This window comes from Rutidosis leptorrhynchoides, chromosome 11, assembly GCF_046630445.1.
Source record: "Rutidosis leptorrhynchoides isolate AG116_Rl617_1_P2 chromosome 11, CSIRO_AGI_Rlap_v1, whole genome shotgun sequence".
Classification (NCBI taxonomy): domain Eukaryota; kingdom Viridiplantae; phylum Streptophyta; class Magnoliopsida; order Asterales; family Asteraceae; genus Rutidosis; species Rutidosis leptorrhynchoides.
This window is the reverse complement of record NC_092343.1, coordinates 205,794,350-205,811,463: the sequence shown is the minus strand read 5'-3', so window position 1 is coordinate 205,811,463 and position 17,114 is coordinate 205,794,350. Positions and strand designations below refer to the sequence as shown.

At 30.7% G+C, this 17,114-nt stretch overlaps 1 protein-coding gene across 2 annotated transcripts; it reads right to left on the bottom strand.

Moving 5' to 3' along the window:
- Positions 1-1,088: 1,088 nt before the first annotated feature.
- LOC139877159 (polygalacturonase QRT2-like) lies at positions 1,089-6,158 on the bottom strand. Of its 2 annotated transcripts, XM_071864573.1 has the most exons (9): positions 5,899-6,158; positions 5,556-5,687; positions 4,979-5,146; positions 4,195-4,215; positions 3,757-3,964; positions 3,498-3,579; positions 3,266-3,374; positions 1,579-1,695; positions 1,089-1,483 (listed from the first exon to the last, which is right to left on the bottom strand). In XM_071864573.1, exons 1-9 carry the CDS (start codon positions 6,085-6,087, stop codon positions 1,265-1,267), a joined length of 1,245 nt encoding a protein of 414 aa, XP_071720674.1. In that variant the 5' UTR covers positions 6,088-6,158; the 3' UTR covers positions 1,089-1,264. The 2 variants fall into 2 exon arrangements, with proteins under 2 accessions (XP_071720674.1, XP_071720675.1); XM_071864574.1 differs by lacking the exon at positions 4,195-4,215.
- Between the last annotated feature and the right edge of the window lie 10,956 nt (positions 6,159-17,114).

The following is a 17,114-nucleotide window of genomic DNA, read 5'->3' as shown; positions in this document are numbered from 1 at the left end:
AAAACCTTGTATCGAAAGTCTACTCATTTGAAGTATGAGTATGTGTGTCCCAAATTGAGTTTGTCTGTATAATTGTAATTTAACGTTCTTAGTTAGATTGTTTGATTTACGGGTTCACGATAATGGATTTGTTTAAATACTCCTTCAAGTGAGAGATTGTTGGAGATGAAGTAGGAATAAATAATTAAATAGGAACAACAAACAGTGACATATGGTGACATCTATGTCTAGTCACGTGAGAGTGTTACAAAATAAATGAAGTGGCTCAAACGTGAAGCAACATGTTAAAACATATCAATATAGATTGAGTGCTTTTGGAATATGTGACCATAGAGGTCGCATATGGTGACATATTTTTCACCAAATGCGAGGTTTGACTTTTCCAGGAATTTTATGGAATTTCCATGTTCCATTCTAATTGTGATTCCTCCTACACTATAATTAGTACCCTTATGTAACCTTTAAATATTGAGAACGAAAATTATCAATAAAATTCTCTAGTTGGCCGTGAACTAAAGCAATTACAACGATTGCATATAACTACGTTATTTTGTGTGTGTCAATTTAAGTTTTTGCATTATTCTTTCGTTTATTGTTTATTGGTAAGTGATTTTATGAATCACTTGCATTGTTTGGGTCCTAATATCCTAACAACGCACAATACAAACAACTCCTCAGATACATTAGAAAATCAGCTGCAACGCGCGATCGAACTTCCTCTAACAAATCACATATATGAGCATAGTCACAAAGTTCTTTATATACACGTATTATGTAGCGAAAATAACACTATAAAATATGATACTTTTGGGTAAGTAAGAAAACCCTCTTATGAACGAGCACATTGGCTCTCCCATAAAAGGTAAAACCTCAGGTAATCAAGCCCTTTGAGCATGAGACCTGGTTCCGTATAAATTATGCACTATGCGCACCTTCTAGTCCCAAATATGATACTTGTCGCTGCACATAACTTTTTCTAACGAATAAACACAGAAATATTGGGCCGAAATGTATTAGTATTACAATAATCATAATAATTAAAAATTTATTATTATTATTGTAAAAGAAACAAAAGATTATACACTGCCACTATCATTGAAGTTCAGCTTTTTTCCCATTAACTACATTTCACTTGCAGCAAATGTTACAAGGAATGGTTGATACATACACCTTATCATAAATATAAATATATGTGTAAATTGTAAGAATTTACAAGTTTTCCTATTATTTTTATTTCGCTTAATGATCTACTTTTAACCATTAACTAACAACGCGGCGTAACAGTCCCTATGGTGTTTAACTTGACATTCGAACACGATGCTTTCATATTCTCTTCGGCCCCTACTCGATTTAGAGCTATATTATCCAACGATATCGATTGACATGGAAATGTCTTGCTACAATCGAAATTTATGGCTAGTTTCGAATTAGTTGTGCCACTGATGTTCCTATAGACAACATTTTGGATTTGAACAGCCGAGTACTGGAAACCGAGACGAACCAATTAAGAAAATGTTAGTAATATAATACAAGAAATATTAATCAAGTGAATGAATTCATACAAAAACTAATAGTTACCTGTTCTTGACATGCTTCTTTCTGATCGCAATAATTTTGATCAATTAAAATTGGATTAGTAACATTATGCATCATAATGTTTTGGAATTTTATATTTCTGGCATATCCGGACCCTCCCTGCATCATTGTGGATCCATTAGTTATTCGTATTAATCAAAGTGTTCACTTTTATATAGGAAATGAGTTAGTATTTATAATTTACTCAATTCGTCTCATGACAAATGCCTATATTGTTGTTTTGAAGTTGTCACAAATATATGGTATCTACATTCGTGTTACAACTAAATAAGAATATTTATTAGGCACGTTTACTATTTAATTGGCCAATAGTGTAAGACTGTTTGTAGTGGAGCGTTGCATGCAGCGTTAAGGATAGTGAAACAGTAGAGATATAACCAGAAATGAAATAGTTTTATGGTTAGACATATATAACATGCATAACCGGATACATATGTAACACCTTTCAAGGATATGATGTTGAATTTGTTTTTTTAAAAGAAAAACAAACTCTACTTAGAATGGAAAAAGGTGTGTAATTTAAAAGCTACTTTGAGGGCAAGTTTGGTTTTGACTTTAGACGACGTTGATGGAAAAAAAAAAAGTGAGCACGACTTACAGTTTTTCCCTTTTTTTGTTTTGTTTTGTATTGAACATATATTTGAAAGAAAAAAAAAAGAACGCTATATATGAATATGAAAGTGAACTTTATTTTCTCTTTATTAAATCGAAGTTACAATTAATTATAAGTATTGGATAACATTATGGCGGTTACATGTTAACATTATAGTGGCGGTTATTGATTTGTACAATCCTTTTATGCACGTTAACAACAACTCTTAGGGCGAATTATTAATTATAAAAACGAACTTTACATGATATATAAGAATAACCAAGGCTGTCTTCATTTTTTGACTTAATCAACTTTATAGTCTAGAACTTAATATAAAACGATATAGAAAAGTGTTTGTTTATGACTTATTAGATAAGACACGTTTTAATGAAAAAGATTCAACTAAATGTGAACTTTCATTTAGGTCATTCGTTTTAAAAGTTATTATTAATACATGTCTTAATGTTTAAAATTTATAAATATTGATAAGTAAAATATGCCATGTTTATTAATCGTTTTCTCAACTACTCATTACATGAAAGTTCTTTTGTAATTCAATTATTCAAATATTATTCAGTGCTTAAAATACACAACATTTATTTATCAGTCACTTATTATCTACATATATCTTATATTTATTCATAGTGAGAATTTAATAAGAAAAAAAAAAAAAAAAAAAAATAGGCCTCAACATATTCATGGTGACCAATTTGAATGCATAAATGTACAAAATTAATTTGTTCAATTTAATATAGTACTTTATTTATCCGCTCTATCATTAAATTTTGACTTTTGAAAAATTTATTTTTTATCTTTGATTTTATATATTTTTTCCTATTATAATAAGTTGATATAAGTTATACTAATAAACGTACATTTAAGATTAATTTTTTTACATACAAATTTTATCAAATATTATTCAATTAGAAAGTCAAAGTTTTTAAAGTAGAAGTTTAAAATTTCAAAATAAAACTATTATTATGAAGCTGTATATATTACATGAATTAAACTAATTTAAATACAAAGTGAATGAGTTGGTGCCATAGTGCCAAATGGCCCAAATGGAAGTTAAATTACCTGCCAACTTTTGATTCTGACTCCATTGGTGGTATTAGATATTATTGCGTTATCCACTAATATATTTGACACTTTGTCATCTGAATTGTTCTTGCCCAAACTCCCAATACTGAAATTATAATTAAAAGTTTACTACTATATAATCAATTAATCAGTTTAAAAAAAAGTATACTTGTATATAACTATAATTGGTTATATAAATATAAATATAATTATATAATACTTTGTATACCTGATTCCATGACCTGGTCCACATTTAATTTCTTTAATTACGATATTTGTTGATCCGCTTACGATTGAAACGCAATCATCACCTGCAAAATGATTTGTTTACGTCCACAATATTTATTTATGTTATTTGAAATTTCAACATGAAAACACAATTTTAAACATTGTTTTCTAAGAATAAATTTGAACAAAGAGTACATTCAAATGTTCTCAATATAAAACATTGTTGGATAAACATAAAATATATATGATTTGCAAATTACCTGTTCTAACAACGGAGTTAAATACACGAACATTTTGAGAACCGGATATATGAATTCCATCAGTATTAGGACTTTTAGCAGGTGCAATTATCTTCAAATCTGAAGCTCTCACGTTTACTGAATTTTGAAAGGTTAAATGCATCTGTTGTGGGTTTTTAATCCTTATATGATTTACATTCAGATTCGTGCAATTGTTGAACGTTAATGCCTGCAAATAATTAGATATTTAGATTTAATTTTGGTTTTAAAGCTACTTTGATTTGGTAAATTGTTACTCCATTTTATAAGAAAATCAATAAATTCAGCTTAATGCTGACACCTTGTCTTTAAAAAAAAAAAAAAAAAAAAGTTTCAAAATACAAAACGTATTAAATTTCAAATAACATAAAACTTATTAAATTTACAAAATAAGATTTTAACTCAAGGTGAAGAACATACCGTTGGTGCTCCTAGGCAAGGCTGCAAAGAGGTACATAAAAAAAGAATATAATGTTAGTGAAACAATGTTCAAAATCGTAAAACTTCTTCGAAAAAATAATTCATAAGTAACTCGTAAACCTTTGATTATATTTAGTTTACTAATTCATAAATGTTGTATTGATATATATGGATATAAGTAACCACTCCGTGCATCACTTCTGTATTTGAATTGGTTTTAATCAATCAACTAACAAATACATGATCAAAGTTTAAATAGCGTGAAGGAAGAAAAGAAATGATTAAATTAATTTTGTCAACATTTACTCATAAATTTGTTGCAATATTCCATTTCAGTTAAAATTAATCTGAACACATTTTTAAGATTCTATAATAACATATTCCATCTAAGTTAAAATTAATCTTTTAGGGGTGCCATCCATTATCTTGATGCATGCTGATGGCAGAGGGGAGGTACTTATTTAATTTGTAAATTATGTTTGTTAACTTGTACAATTTTGTATGTTTGTGGGTATGGTTTATTAAAATGATATGTAAAAGAATTGGTGTTGATATAACGATGATACAGAGGGATCAGAGGATATATATATATATATATATATATATATATATATATATATATATATATATATATATATATATATATATATATGACCTTATACTCTATTTTGGTTAGAACCACTTATATAGGATAATCCAAAATAGTAAGTTGATAAGAGAATATATATTATTTATATTTGGAAAATTATTTAGAAAAAAGAGGGAAATTAAAAGCTATACATACTTGAGTTTCATCAACTTTACATGATCTAATCCACCATATTCTTCCATTTCCATTGATGGTTCCTCCCCCATCAACAACTAAGTTCTCAAGATCTTCAAATATAATCCAATGTCTACGATCTTCTTCGTAATCCGATAGATGTGAAGAAGCTTTTATTGTCCCATAAACCTTGTATAATTTAACAATTTACCGAACGATTAAAATAAAGCATGGACGTATAATATATATCATCAAAATGACATGAATCCAAAGTTGCAAAACTTAGGTCACTAACAAATTTCGTTCATATTTGACAAGGTTTTGTTACATCACAATTTTTGCCGGTTGTATGATTCATATTATATTGCATGATGACAACCGTGTGTTTGTTTGTTTAGTTACTTTTCATAATCATCATATATTCAAGTGCTCATAGAATGCATGGGTACGCTTTTTAATACAAATATTTGTGTTCAAAAATATATAATTTTAGAAATTATTGTCATGCTTGGTTTAAAGTATATCATCAATGGAAGTTTACTGCTCGTAATTATGATCTACATATATAAAAGTTCATATATATGAATGTAGATATTACCTTAACTCTGACATTAGATTTACAAGGACCAGAAAATGTAATGGGCTTAAGATGATACACTTTGTTTCTAGGAACCACAAACTCAGATATATCTGAAGAGTTACAAGCATTCATCCATGCCTCCATAAATGCCTACAAAGTTAAACATATCAAAACAATTAAGATAGTTTGAAAACGTGTAAACAGGTAATAGTATTTTTCCCTGTTCAGACTATCATATTTTAAACATAATATCGTATGTTTTTTTTTTATGTAAAAAACATGCCATATATAGAAATATAAGGAAGAGACAATACATCTTTCATGTTTTCGGTTATTGTAGATTTTGGTACCGAAATAATACCTTTGAATCATCGCCGCCATTAGCCATGGCTCCATAGTGGTCCACATTGACTCGATGTGGTTTGGGCCGGTTTTTTGCTAATAGGGCTCGTGTTGGCTCACGATGTTGGTTATGGTTATCATAGGAAGAACAAGAGAGGGTTGACACCAAAATTGTTAGTATGATTACTAAGTGTTTCTGTAGATACATTTCTTAGATCAAGTAACCGATAAGAAAAGAGATAAACAAGACTAGAGGGCAAGCTATGAAATGGATTTAAACTAGAGGAAAGCTATGAAATGGATATATATTCTATGTTGTTGTGGACATATATATAGTTTTCTTTGGTAGAGAGAAGCTATAATATATTTACGTCACTATGCATTAAAAACACATTCACATGAGTCACCTTCATGTAATATCGTATCAATTACTCAAGCCATCTCAATTCTATTTTCCATTATTTTGAAACTAATTTTTCATTTTTATAAATGTATAAAAATAATGTCATAAAATTCTTTCATAAATTTACTTTACACATTTAAGAAAAGAATATATAAAAAGTAAAAGATAAGATTAAAATGTAAAAAAAAAATACGTGTGACTGTCTTTTTTTCATAAAATGTGTATTTTTTTTATCTGAAACGATAGATTTGGGACGAAGAGAACATAATATAACTACTATTGGTATTTACTATAATTAACAAGTGTATATATATATATATATATATATATATATATATATATATATATATATATATATATATATATATATATATATATATATATATATATAGTGGACCAATCCATGGATAAGCACTAAATGGGGCACAAAAGGGATAAGTAAAATTTCAAATTTTTTTTTTAAAAAAAAAACGATCCTTTAATATGCAAATAGAAGAAAACGAAAAAATTTTAAAAAGTTTTTTAACAAAATCGTTCGAAAATCGATGATGAATGGTAAACATCGATGATGAATGGTAAAATTAACCATTCATCTGGTTAATTTATCTTTCATTTTGTTCGCGATGAATGATAAAATTAATCAATGCTAAAAAAAAGCAGATGAATGGTTAATTTAACCATTCATCTGTTTATGATGAATGATAAAAAAACAGATGAATGGTTAATTTAACCATTCACCTGGTTTTTTATAGCATTGATTAATTTTATCATTCATCGCGAACAAAATGAATGATAAATTAACCAGATGAATGGTTAATTTTACCATTCATCATCGATTTTTGAAAGATTTTAAACTTTTTTTATATGAAAAAAATTGATTAGATGTGCATTTTAATGCAGATTTATGAATGTAAAAAAAAATTCAAAAAAAAAATTTTTATTTTGCTTATCCCGTTTGTACTCCTTTTAAGCTTATCCATGGATCGTGCCCCTATATATATATATATATATATATATATATATATATATATATATATATATATATATATATATATATATATATATATATATATATATATATATATATATATATATATACAGGATCAATGGGGAAGTAACCATCGGGGGGAAGCGGGGGAAGTAAAATTATTTGGTTTTTCGCTTTTTTTTGGAATTTTTTTTTCCGGCATCAAGATCACACAAAAATATGAACATTTAGAAAAGACACTTCGTGATGAATATTATTATTTAGGCGGGAAAACGACCGACAAAAATAACATTCAAGATAATATTGTTCGTGAAGAATATGAACGTTCTTTTTTCATGTTTTGTGAAGTAAAATTTAGCCCGATTTAGAGTTTAGGGTTTAGGGTTCAGGGTTTGGTGTTTTGGGTTTATTTCATAAACTCAAAACATCAAACCCTAAACCCTAAACTTTAAACCGTTCGTGTTAAAAACTCAATATAAACCCTAAATCCTAAATTTCTAAACCCTAATATCTAAACCCTATACACCCTAATATCTAAACCCTAATATCTAAACCCCAACAGCTAAAATCTCAACATACGCTCGAAAAACACGATAATTGTTATATGTTACTTCTTCGAGCATTTTCCCGCCAAAATAAAAACATTTATCACAAAGTGTCTTTATTAAATGTTCATATTTTCATCTCATCTATAATGTTCGTGAACAAAGTTTTTTCAGAAAACGAAAAAAAAAAGTTTTTGCTTCCCCCTACTTCCCACGGATTGGTTATTTCCCTCTTGATCCTACCACCATATATATATATATATATATATATATATATATATATATATATATATATATATATATATATATATATATATATATATATATATATATATGGGCAGGATCAATGGGGAAGTAACCAATCGGGGGAAAACGGGGGAAGCAAAAAAAAATTTCATTTTTTTTGGAATTTTTTTTCCCGGTATCGAGATCACACGAAAATATGAACATTTAGAAATGACACTTCGTGATGAATGTTATTATTTAGGCGGGAAAAGGATCGACAAAAATAACATTCAAGATAATATTGTTCGTGAAGAATGTTAACGTTTTTTTTTTATGTTTTGTGAAGTAAAATTTAGCCCGATTTAGAGTTTAGGGTTTAGGGTTTGGTGTTTTGGGTTTATTCCATAAACCCTAAACTCTAAACCGTTCGTGTTAAAACTCAATCGAAATCCTAAATCTAAACCCTAAATCTAAGCCCTAAACCCTAAATTTCTAAACCCTAATATCTAAACCCTATAAACCCTAATATCTAAACCTTAAGAGCTAAAACCTCAACATACGCTCTAAAAACACGATAATTGTTATATATTATTTCTTCGAACGTTTTCCCGCCAAAATAAAAACTTTTGTCACAAAGTGTCTTTATTAAATGTTCGATCTATAATGTTCGTGAACAAAATTTTTTCAAAAAACGAAAAAAAAAAAAAAAACTTTTTGCTTCCCCCCGCTTCCCCCCGATTAGTTACTTCCCTCTTGATCCTACCACTATCTAGCATTTAATAGCTAAGTAGGGAGTTCAATTTTTTTTTTCAAATGTATGTTATTTAAGTAGGTCATCCGATGACCATTTTAGATCAACCATTTCCAAGGAAATTCCAATACCAGCGAGATGAATTTGAGATCTCCTATGAAAATATAGAAACTTCAACTATTATACTCTCTCCGTCTCATATTAATAGTCACAGATAAAACACACACAATTTAAAAAAAAGTTATTTTAACATGTACTTTTTGTATTCTTTCGAGTTTTATCTCTTACTTTTTACCTATATTTTTATCTTAGTTGAAAAAGAAAGAGAGACTAAACGCAAAATACATAACCCTAAACTTTAAATCAGGCTAAATTTTGACAAAAAGTAGTTCACAAAACATGAAAAAAAAGATGTTCGATGTTTAACATACTTCATGATCAATATTATCTTAAATGTTATTTAGTGGTAGGATCAAGAGGGAAGTAACCATTCGGGGGGAAGCGGGGGGAAGCAAAAACATTTTTTTTTTCGTTTTTTGAAAAAACTTTATTCACGAACATTATAGATGAGATGAAAATATGAACATTTAGTAGAGCCACTTTGTGATAAATGTTTTTATTTTGGCGGGAAAACGCTCGAAGAAGTAATATATAACAATTATCGTGTTTTTCGAACGTATTTTGAGGTTTTAGCTATTGAGGTTTAGATATTAGGGTTTAGATATTAGGGTTTATATATTAGGGTTTAGAAATTTAGGGTTTAGGGTTTAGATTTAGGATTTAGATTGAGTTTTTAACACGAACGGTTTAGAGTTTAGGGTTTAGGGTTTAGGGTTTAGGGTTTGGTGTTTTGGGTTTATGGAATAAACCCAAAACACCAAACCTCAAACCCTAAGCCCTAAACCCTAAACTCTAAATCGAGCTAAATTTTACTTCACAAAACATGAAGAAAAAAAACATTCATATTCTTTACAAACAATATTATCTTGAATGTTATTTTTGTCGATCGTTTTCCCGCCTAAATAATAACATTCATCACAAAGTGTCTCTTCTAAATGTTCATATTTTCTTGTGATCTTGATGCCGGAAAAAAAAAAATTTAAAAAACAAAAAAAATAAAATTTGCTTCCCCCCGATTGGTTACTTCCCCATTGATCATGCCCATATATATATATATATATATATATATATATATATATATATATATATATATATATATATATATATATATATATATATATATATATATATATATATATATATATATATATCTTGGAACAAGAAAAATTGATGCATGGGTTATTAGATAGAAGAATAAGAACGTGAGTAATGATGATGGTATGGAGTAATGGTAAGGTGGTTAAAGGAAACAATTACTTGAGGGACAATTTATCATATAATATGTGCAACTCTATTTAGCTTTATTGGTTTCGATTTTTTTGCTATTTCAAGAAGAAGAATTCAAACTTCAGTTACATTGATGATAATATGATTATATATATCGTTGGATGAAAGTGGAAACGGTGTATATCGTATATAGATAGATATTATACATAGATGATATTTTAATAATCCAACTAGAATTATGAAATATGCAGTTATTATACTTCATTCATAAATAGTCGAACTTTAAAATAAATCTATAAAAAAACAATATTTCAATTATAATTTGACCTAAAAGTTTGTCATATACACCACATTGAAGCAACACCATTTTAGCAGTATAACTATATTTGCACGCTTAAGGTAACCATATCTATTCCTCAAATTATTCATGTTTTTTTATGTTTTAGATTTTGCTAACGACAACCCTAAGTGCTGTCATTAACATGCATTGAATCATTGTAAATTACGGCTATCGGTCACTTTAAAATGGCAGTTATCAAGATGTGCAACAATTTAAAGCACGTTATCGACAACCCTAACGACTGCCGTTAGCAAAACGCATATGTTTTTTTATTCATTATATGAATAAACATACACGATATCGTTACTCTCAACATCCTAGGTGTAAGGCCCGCTAAGACTTTTCGTTATGGTGTATAGTGTGGGTAGGTGATGTGAGTTTTATTTTAGATAGATGGCGATGTGAGTTGAAAATATAATGTTATTGAGGTGGGAATTTTTTTAATGATGCGAAGATGTGAATTGAAACTGTAATGGTGGTGTAGATTTAGGTATTGGTGGAAAGTATTGTGATAATGTGAAAAATATAATTGGAAACAAAAATAAAAATATTTCAATTACAATTAATATCGATAATTACAAAAAAAAAAAAGTAAGACCAATAAGAATAAAGCAACGTAGGTTGGTATATTCCGTGACTTTCCAACTCAAGCTCAAGATGTCCATTGGGCCACGCTCATAACAAAAAATTGTTGGCATTAGTTTTTGCCAACAAGAATCGCGAATCAACTTGAGAAGTTAGTTAATTCCCATTTTAGCCGATGCCAACTTACCAAACCAAAGACTTCCTTTTACTTTTCTTCTTCTTTGTAAGTCATAACAATTGACGTTTTATTGTGATTTTAGCCCAACAAACCATTCCCACATTACAAATATAGTTAAACATTACCTAAGGTTTTGGGTAGTACTCGGAAACGTTCAAAAAGAATAATGCTCCATTTGGCTCACATAATTCAATAGGATTCCGGCAAAATTATAGTAAATTCAATTCTAATTCCGCCGGAATATCATTGAATTCCGTGAGCGAACGGGCCCTAACTATCTTTAATATGCATCCGAATTTTATGTAATGGATGTGTTTGTATTAACAACTTGCATCGATTTTCACATAACAACGTGTTTGCTGTTTGCATTCACAATATGATTTAAACTTCATATAAGAAATGTGTTTACACTTATAATATGCATATGAAATTTCATTATATGGATGTTGATATGACCGAAACGGCGGTTTTATTTATGCGGTGTTGTTAGGTCGCAAGGCGTCAGAATCAGCTATCGGGAGGTGAGAGCAATAGTTTTAAATTTATATTTAGCGGGGCCTAAATCGTAATACTCCTTATTATGGTGAGTAAGGGAAGTATGACCTAGTGTCGAATTTTTAAGATATCAGTAGAATCGAAACTATAACTAAAGATTAAGATAATCCTAAAGTGAAGGAGTAGTGGTATATTACCTAATTTTGAGTTTTCTAGTTTATAAGATAAAATAAAGTAAATGCGATAAAATTTGTAATTCAGATAAGGTTAAAGCAAGTGCATACTATGCTTTCGTCATTTACTTTGCTGAGATTATGGAATGCTGGCTCATTAATATGTAGTGACATTGTATTCACTACACTGGTCCTAACGCCCCTGTCATACGCCATGCCACTGGGTAATGCGTTAGGCTTGAAGATTCCGAATAGACAGCAACGTCCTTACCCCCGACGCCCGTGCATTTTTACTACAGGCATACACGTTCAAACGGCTCATGCAATTGAGAGACTCGGTTGGGTGACGTATTAACATTCCACAAAGGTCTAAACTTTCTTAAGCACAATGACAAGGTATGCTATATCCGAGAGACGTGATGTGTTTCGATGCTTTCGTTAATGATTGGGTTTAAAAAGATAGTTAGGCCCTTAAAAATAGTTCAACCATAAAGAACACCATGGTCAAGTCGGTTTGACTTTCATGAACACATTTGGTTATCCTAACGGTCCAATCCTTTATGTGTTTAAACAAACATTTCCTTAATTAACTAAGAATCCCTCAAGAGGGGTGCAATGCTTGAGATCGCGTTATGGTGAAGTGTAGTAATCAGCACTAACCGGGTTCCATGGCCTTACTTAGCAGAGGTAAAGCTTACAACAACCGTTGTGCTTCAGCGTGCACGCACGAAGTTTATATGCTTGGTGATTACACTAGCATGCTTTATGACCGACAATGTACTACGGGCCTAGTTAGATGTTTCACTACGAAATAGTCCTCAGTCGCAATCCAAGGCTCGGTGGACTTACTACAACCGGTGTGCCTCAGTCAAATTTACGTTGAATCCGATAGACTTCTCTTACCAAGGGGTGACACATATAGTGTACTCTGAATCGAGGTTCGCGACTTCCCAATAACAGAGCCGATAACTACGTTCTATTAGTGGGAAAAGCAATTGAGTTTAAAACATAATCGTAAAGCAGCTCGACAACATACGCAAACCATAATATTATATCGGCATTATAACTAACTACATTATAGCAAACATTAAAGATAACTACTCGCTAATCATGGTAACAATATCACAAATCATAATGACAGAAGACATTATATAAAGACAAAGGATAGAAGTACCAGTAGATTAAACGAGTTTCGAATACGAAAGTGACAACTTCAAACTCCAGACCGCTCCTAATACAATCTTCGGCGCTTTTTTTCGGGTACTAGGTTTTCCGCACGGAGTCGAAGACCTTGAAAGTATGACTAATATTGTAGAAAGAGACAGAGAGAGAAGTGAATTGAAGAGTGTGTAAAAATGGATGATAAATGGCCCTTAAATAGAAAATGGTTTTGCTGTCATACAGCTGGCAGGCCGTATAGCAAGCCATATGGCCTGCGCGTATGGCTTGGCAAACTGTTTGTTGTGCCCGGATGCATGGCAGGCCATATCCCATGTGGCAAGCCGTATGGAAAGCCAGATGGCAGGCTGTATTGTTGCCCTGGTTTGCTGTTTTTGCTGGATCGTGACTTGATTTTCGGGCTCGTAACTTGTCTTTCACCATTTTCGCGCTAGAATCTTCGTTTTAGCTCCGATTCTCTTGATTTTTTTTGCACTATCTTCGTAATCACTTGATCTTCAATTTTATCCGACAAAGCGAGTATTTTAGCGATATTTCTTGGAACTTTAATGTTTTTGGGCCTCAATACCTGGTTGAAAATGTGACTTTTTAGCCGATATCAATTTTGACCTCAAGCAAACTTCTCATTTTAACTTTAAGAAATCTTTCGAAGTTTCTTTTTTATTAGCCTATGCGGTTTGATTTTTATTATAAGAGAGAAAAGATAAGGTGAGTCATCTATGTTAGGGTTGAAACTATCTCTGCAAGCATGCGAGGAGGTTACATGACTTAGACTAGCTTTCACGAGTCACTCAAATCACACAAGTATTTAAGGTTCCCTATAGATTTAAGAATTGAATTCACTCATAGCCAGTCATGTTGCACTCATCGTCATAGGCTTGATAAAGACTCAAATCTTTGCTACTAATGCGAAAACAGTAATAACCATAGTTTCTAGGTCATTTGTCAATTTGGAAGCATAGAAAGGAATTTTTTAGTGGTGGGGAAGTTGTTTTAAGGGGTGTGAATGGGTAATTTAGTCTTTAAAAGACTTTATTCTGAGTTTCGGGATTGAAAGTTATATAGGGGTGCTGATATTTTTGAGAAGCACTTTCTCCTTTGGAGTGATAGGCATTCTTTGGTCAAGTTCTTCTTCGGCGTTTCTCTTTATAAGTTCTGCTCCTTTTTTCAGAACTTTGAAAATACACATTTTTTTTGAGATTTCATCGCATGAAACTTACTACCGGTAAACTTTTTGCAAGACCTTTGCCGTGATACTTGAGAAGTTTATAATATCGGGTTTTTCGGAAGGAATCTCATTTTCTGGATTTTTCGAGTGATAGTAAAGATGATGTGAATGATGGTTTGATGTGGTGAAAGGTGTGAAGGGTTTATTTTGACAAATGGCTAGTTCTTTTGATTATACACGAATAACATTTCGTTACTTGGAAAATCAGATCTAGAGCAAGTTCTGATTCTGAGTACAGACATCGGCACTCTCAACGGAAAATAGTGAATCATTAAAGATAAATGCTTATATAGACTTATTTGGGTGCCTCACCATAATCAATTTAGGTCGATAATGCCTAGTCATGTAATGCTCTATTAGAGATTCGGTTCGTCCCAATAAGATTTCTACCTTACTTAAGCCTTAATTTTTATTTACAAACGTTTTAGGTTTTCGAAAGTACTTTTCGGAAAGGCTTTCAGTGGTTAACAATTTTGAAATTTGGCTTAAGAACTACGAATCTTTGTAATGGGGTTATTTTAATACAGCATAAAAAGATTATACCAACATCCCACACTTAGACGAACATTGTTCCCAATGTTCCTAGTGTATCCCACACTTAGGAGTTTTAGTTAACAATTTTTGGGATTATTTGTCTAGTGTTTATTTCGGTTAGAATCTCACACTTAGTGATAAGCTAGGATGTGGCATAATTTAAATTTGAGCTACTAACGAGAAGAAAGAAGTACCCCCCATAGGATTGTCGTGGTTGCTTGTGAAGAAACTGGCTGGCTTGTGAAGGCAGGTTGTTTCAGCAATCTTGGAAGTTACGCCCTTTATTGATCGGCTCATTTGTCATCCTTTATTCTTCTACTGTACTTTATTGCACGGTTTGCCTCCCGAGAAGTGCTTTTGTTTAAGGTCATTGGCTCGAATATAATGATGCCTAAAAAGCAGACATTCCCCTCTAGTAGTTGTAATTGTGGTCTTCTCGAGGGAATGTGAGTCTGGGTGGAAAGATTCGGAGAAAGTATCGGACCAAGAGTAGTAGAAGATCCAGTATTTCTCTCGAAGATCTTCTGAAAGAGAGATAATGTACGGTTTCAGCTCGTGACAAATCTTGAAGTTCGATGAGAACATGGTCTACGGATCTACTGAATGATCCATGAATGTCAATCATCGAGACCATTCTTGTAGTGATTGTTTGATGTTCATTTCGGAGGTCTTCAAATAGCGTCAAAATTTGTATTTTCAGTATCTTAAAATCTTCTGAACGGTGGTCTCTACAGTAGGAGTCTGTAGCTTTGCACAAATTTGTTAAGAGAAAAATGTAGAGACCCGTCCTAATCCATCCGGACGAAGTCCATATCGATTATAAACGATTCACAACAGTTGGTTACATCGCGAGGTACTTGACCTCTATATGATACATTTTACAAACATTGCATTCGTTTTTGAAAAGATAAATCTTTCATTACATCGAAAGTTGACGGCATGCATACCATTTCATAATATATCTAACTATAATTGACTTAATAATAATCTCGATGAACTCAACAACTCGAATGCAACGTCTTTTGAAATATGCCATGAATGACTCCAAGTAATATCTTTAAAATGAGCAAATGCACCGCGGAAGATTTATTTCATACCTGAGAATAAACATGCTTTAAAGTGTCAACCAAAAGGTTGGTGAGTTCATTAGTTTAACATAAATAATCATTTCCATCATTTTAATAGACCACGAGATTTTCATTTTCAGTTCTCATAAATATACGACCCAAGCATAGAGACAAAAATATCATTCATATGTATTGAACACCTAGTAACCGACATTAACAAGATGCATATAAGAATATCCCCTATCATTTCGGGAAATCCTTCGGACATGATAAAAACAACATCGAAGTACTAAAGCATCCGGTACTTTGGATGGGGTTCGTTAGGCCCAATAGATCTATCTTTAGGATTCGCGTCATGTGACAACCCAGAAATTTCCAACCAAATTTAAACTTTAATCTTTATATGTTTCCGACACGATAAGCAATATTTGTTAAGTTAAATTTCAAGAATTTTAAACTATGTTCATACATTCATTCAACCTCGACCAAGTTCCAACGATTCACGAACCATTAAACGAATATGATTATATATGTATATGTGTATATATATTATAACTTGAAACGTAAACAAAATATTAGATTAAATACTTTATATGATTGTATCTGTTTCAAAATGTTTATCAATGAAATTAGAAGATAAGATCAAATGATTGAATTATCAAATATATTGAATTATGATTACAAGTCTCTGTTGAAAGGCCCACGTTGATTTGAGAAATCTTTCCATTTTAACAATATTCGAAAAATGGTAAAGTGATTTATAAATAAGAACAAATTGTCAATCATTGAGAACTAGACAAAGGATAGTGGAAGATTGAATCTCATAAAGACTCGATTGATCTATTTAGTTTCAAACGTACAAAAACGTTTTCAGTTTAAAAAGAACTTTATTATTAAAACGTATATAACTTTTATAAATATCTAGAATCACTTTTGACAACTCATTACTTAACTTGTATGATAAAGATAATAATATTTATATTTTATTTTATTAAATATATATAACGATTTAAATTAATATTATATATATTTATACGCGTATTATACATACATAGTTTTATACTTTTACTATATTTAAACTTTACCTTTACTTTATTTTTACTTTAATTTAACTTTAATAATTCACTTTAATAATTCATACTTTAATAATTCACTTTAATAATTTATACTTTAATAATTCACTTTAATAATTCATAC

Excerpts from the sequence above, each read along its gene's own strand:
- LOC139877159 (XM_071864573.1), bottom strand. The coding sequence starts at position 6,087 with ATGTATCTACAGAAACACTTAGTAATCATACTAACAATTTTGGTGTCA. Across the intron at positions 3,375-3,497 it reads GGACCAGGTCATGGAATCAG|TATTGGGAGTTTGGGCAAGA; the intron begins GTATACAAAGTA and ends TTATAATTTCAG. Across the intron at positions 1,696-3,265 it reads TCAGAATCAAAAGTTGGCAG|GGAGGGTCCGGATATGCCAG; the intron begins GTAATTTAACTT and ends ACAATGATGCAG.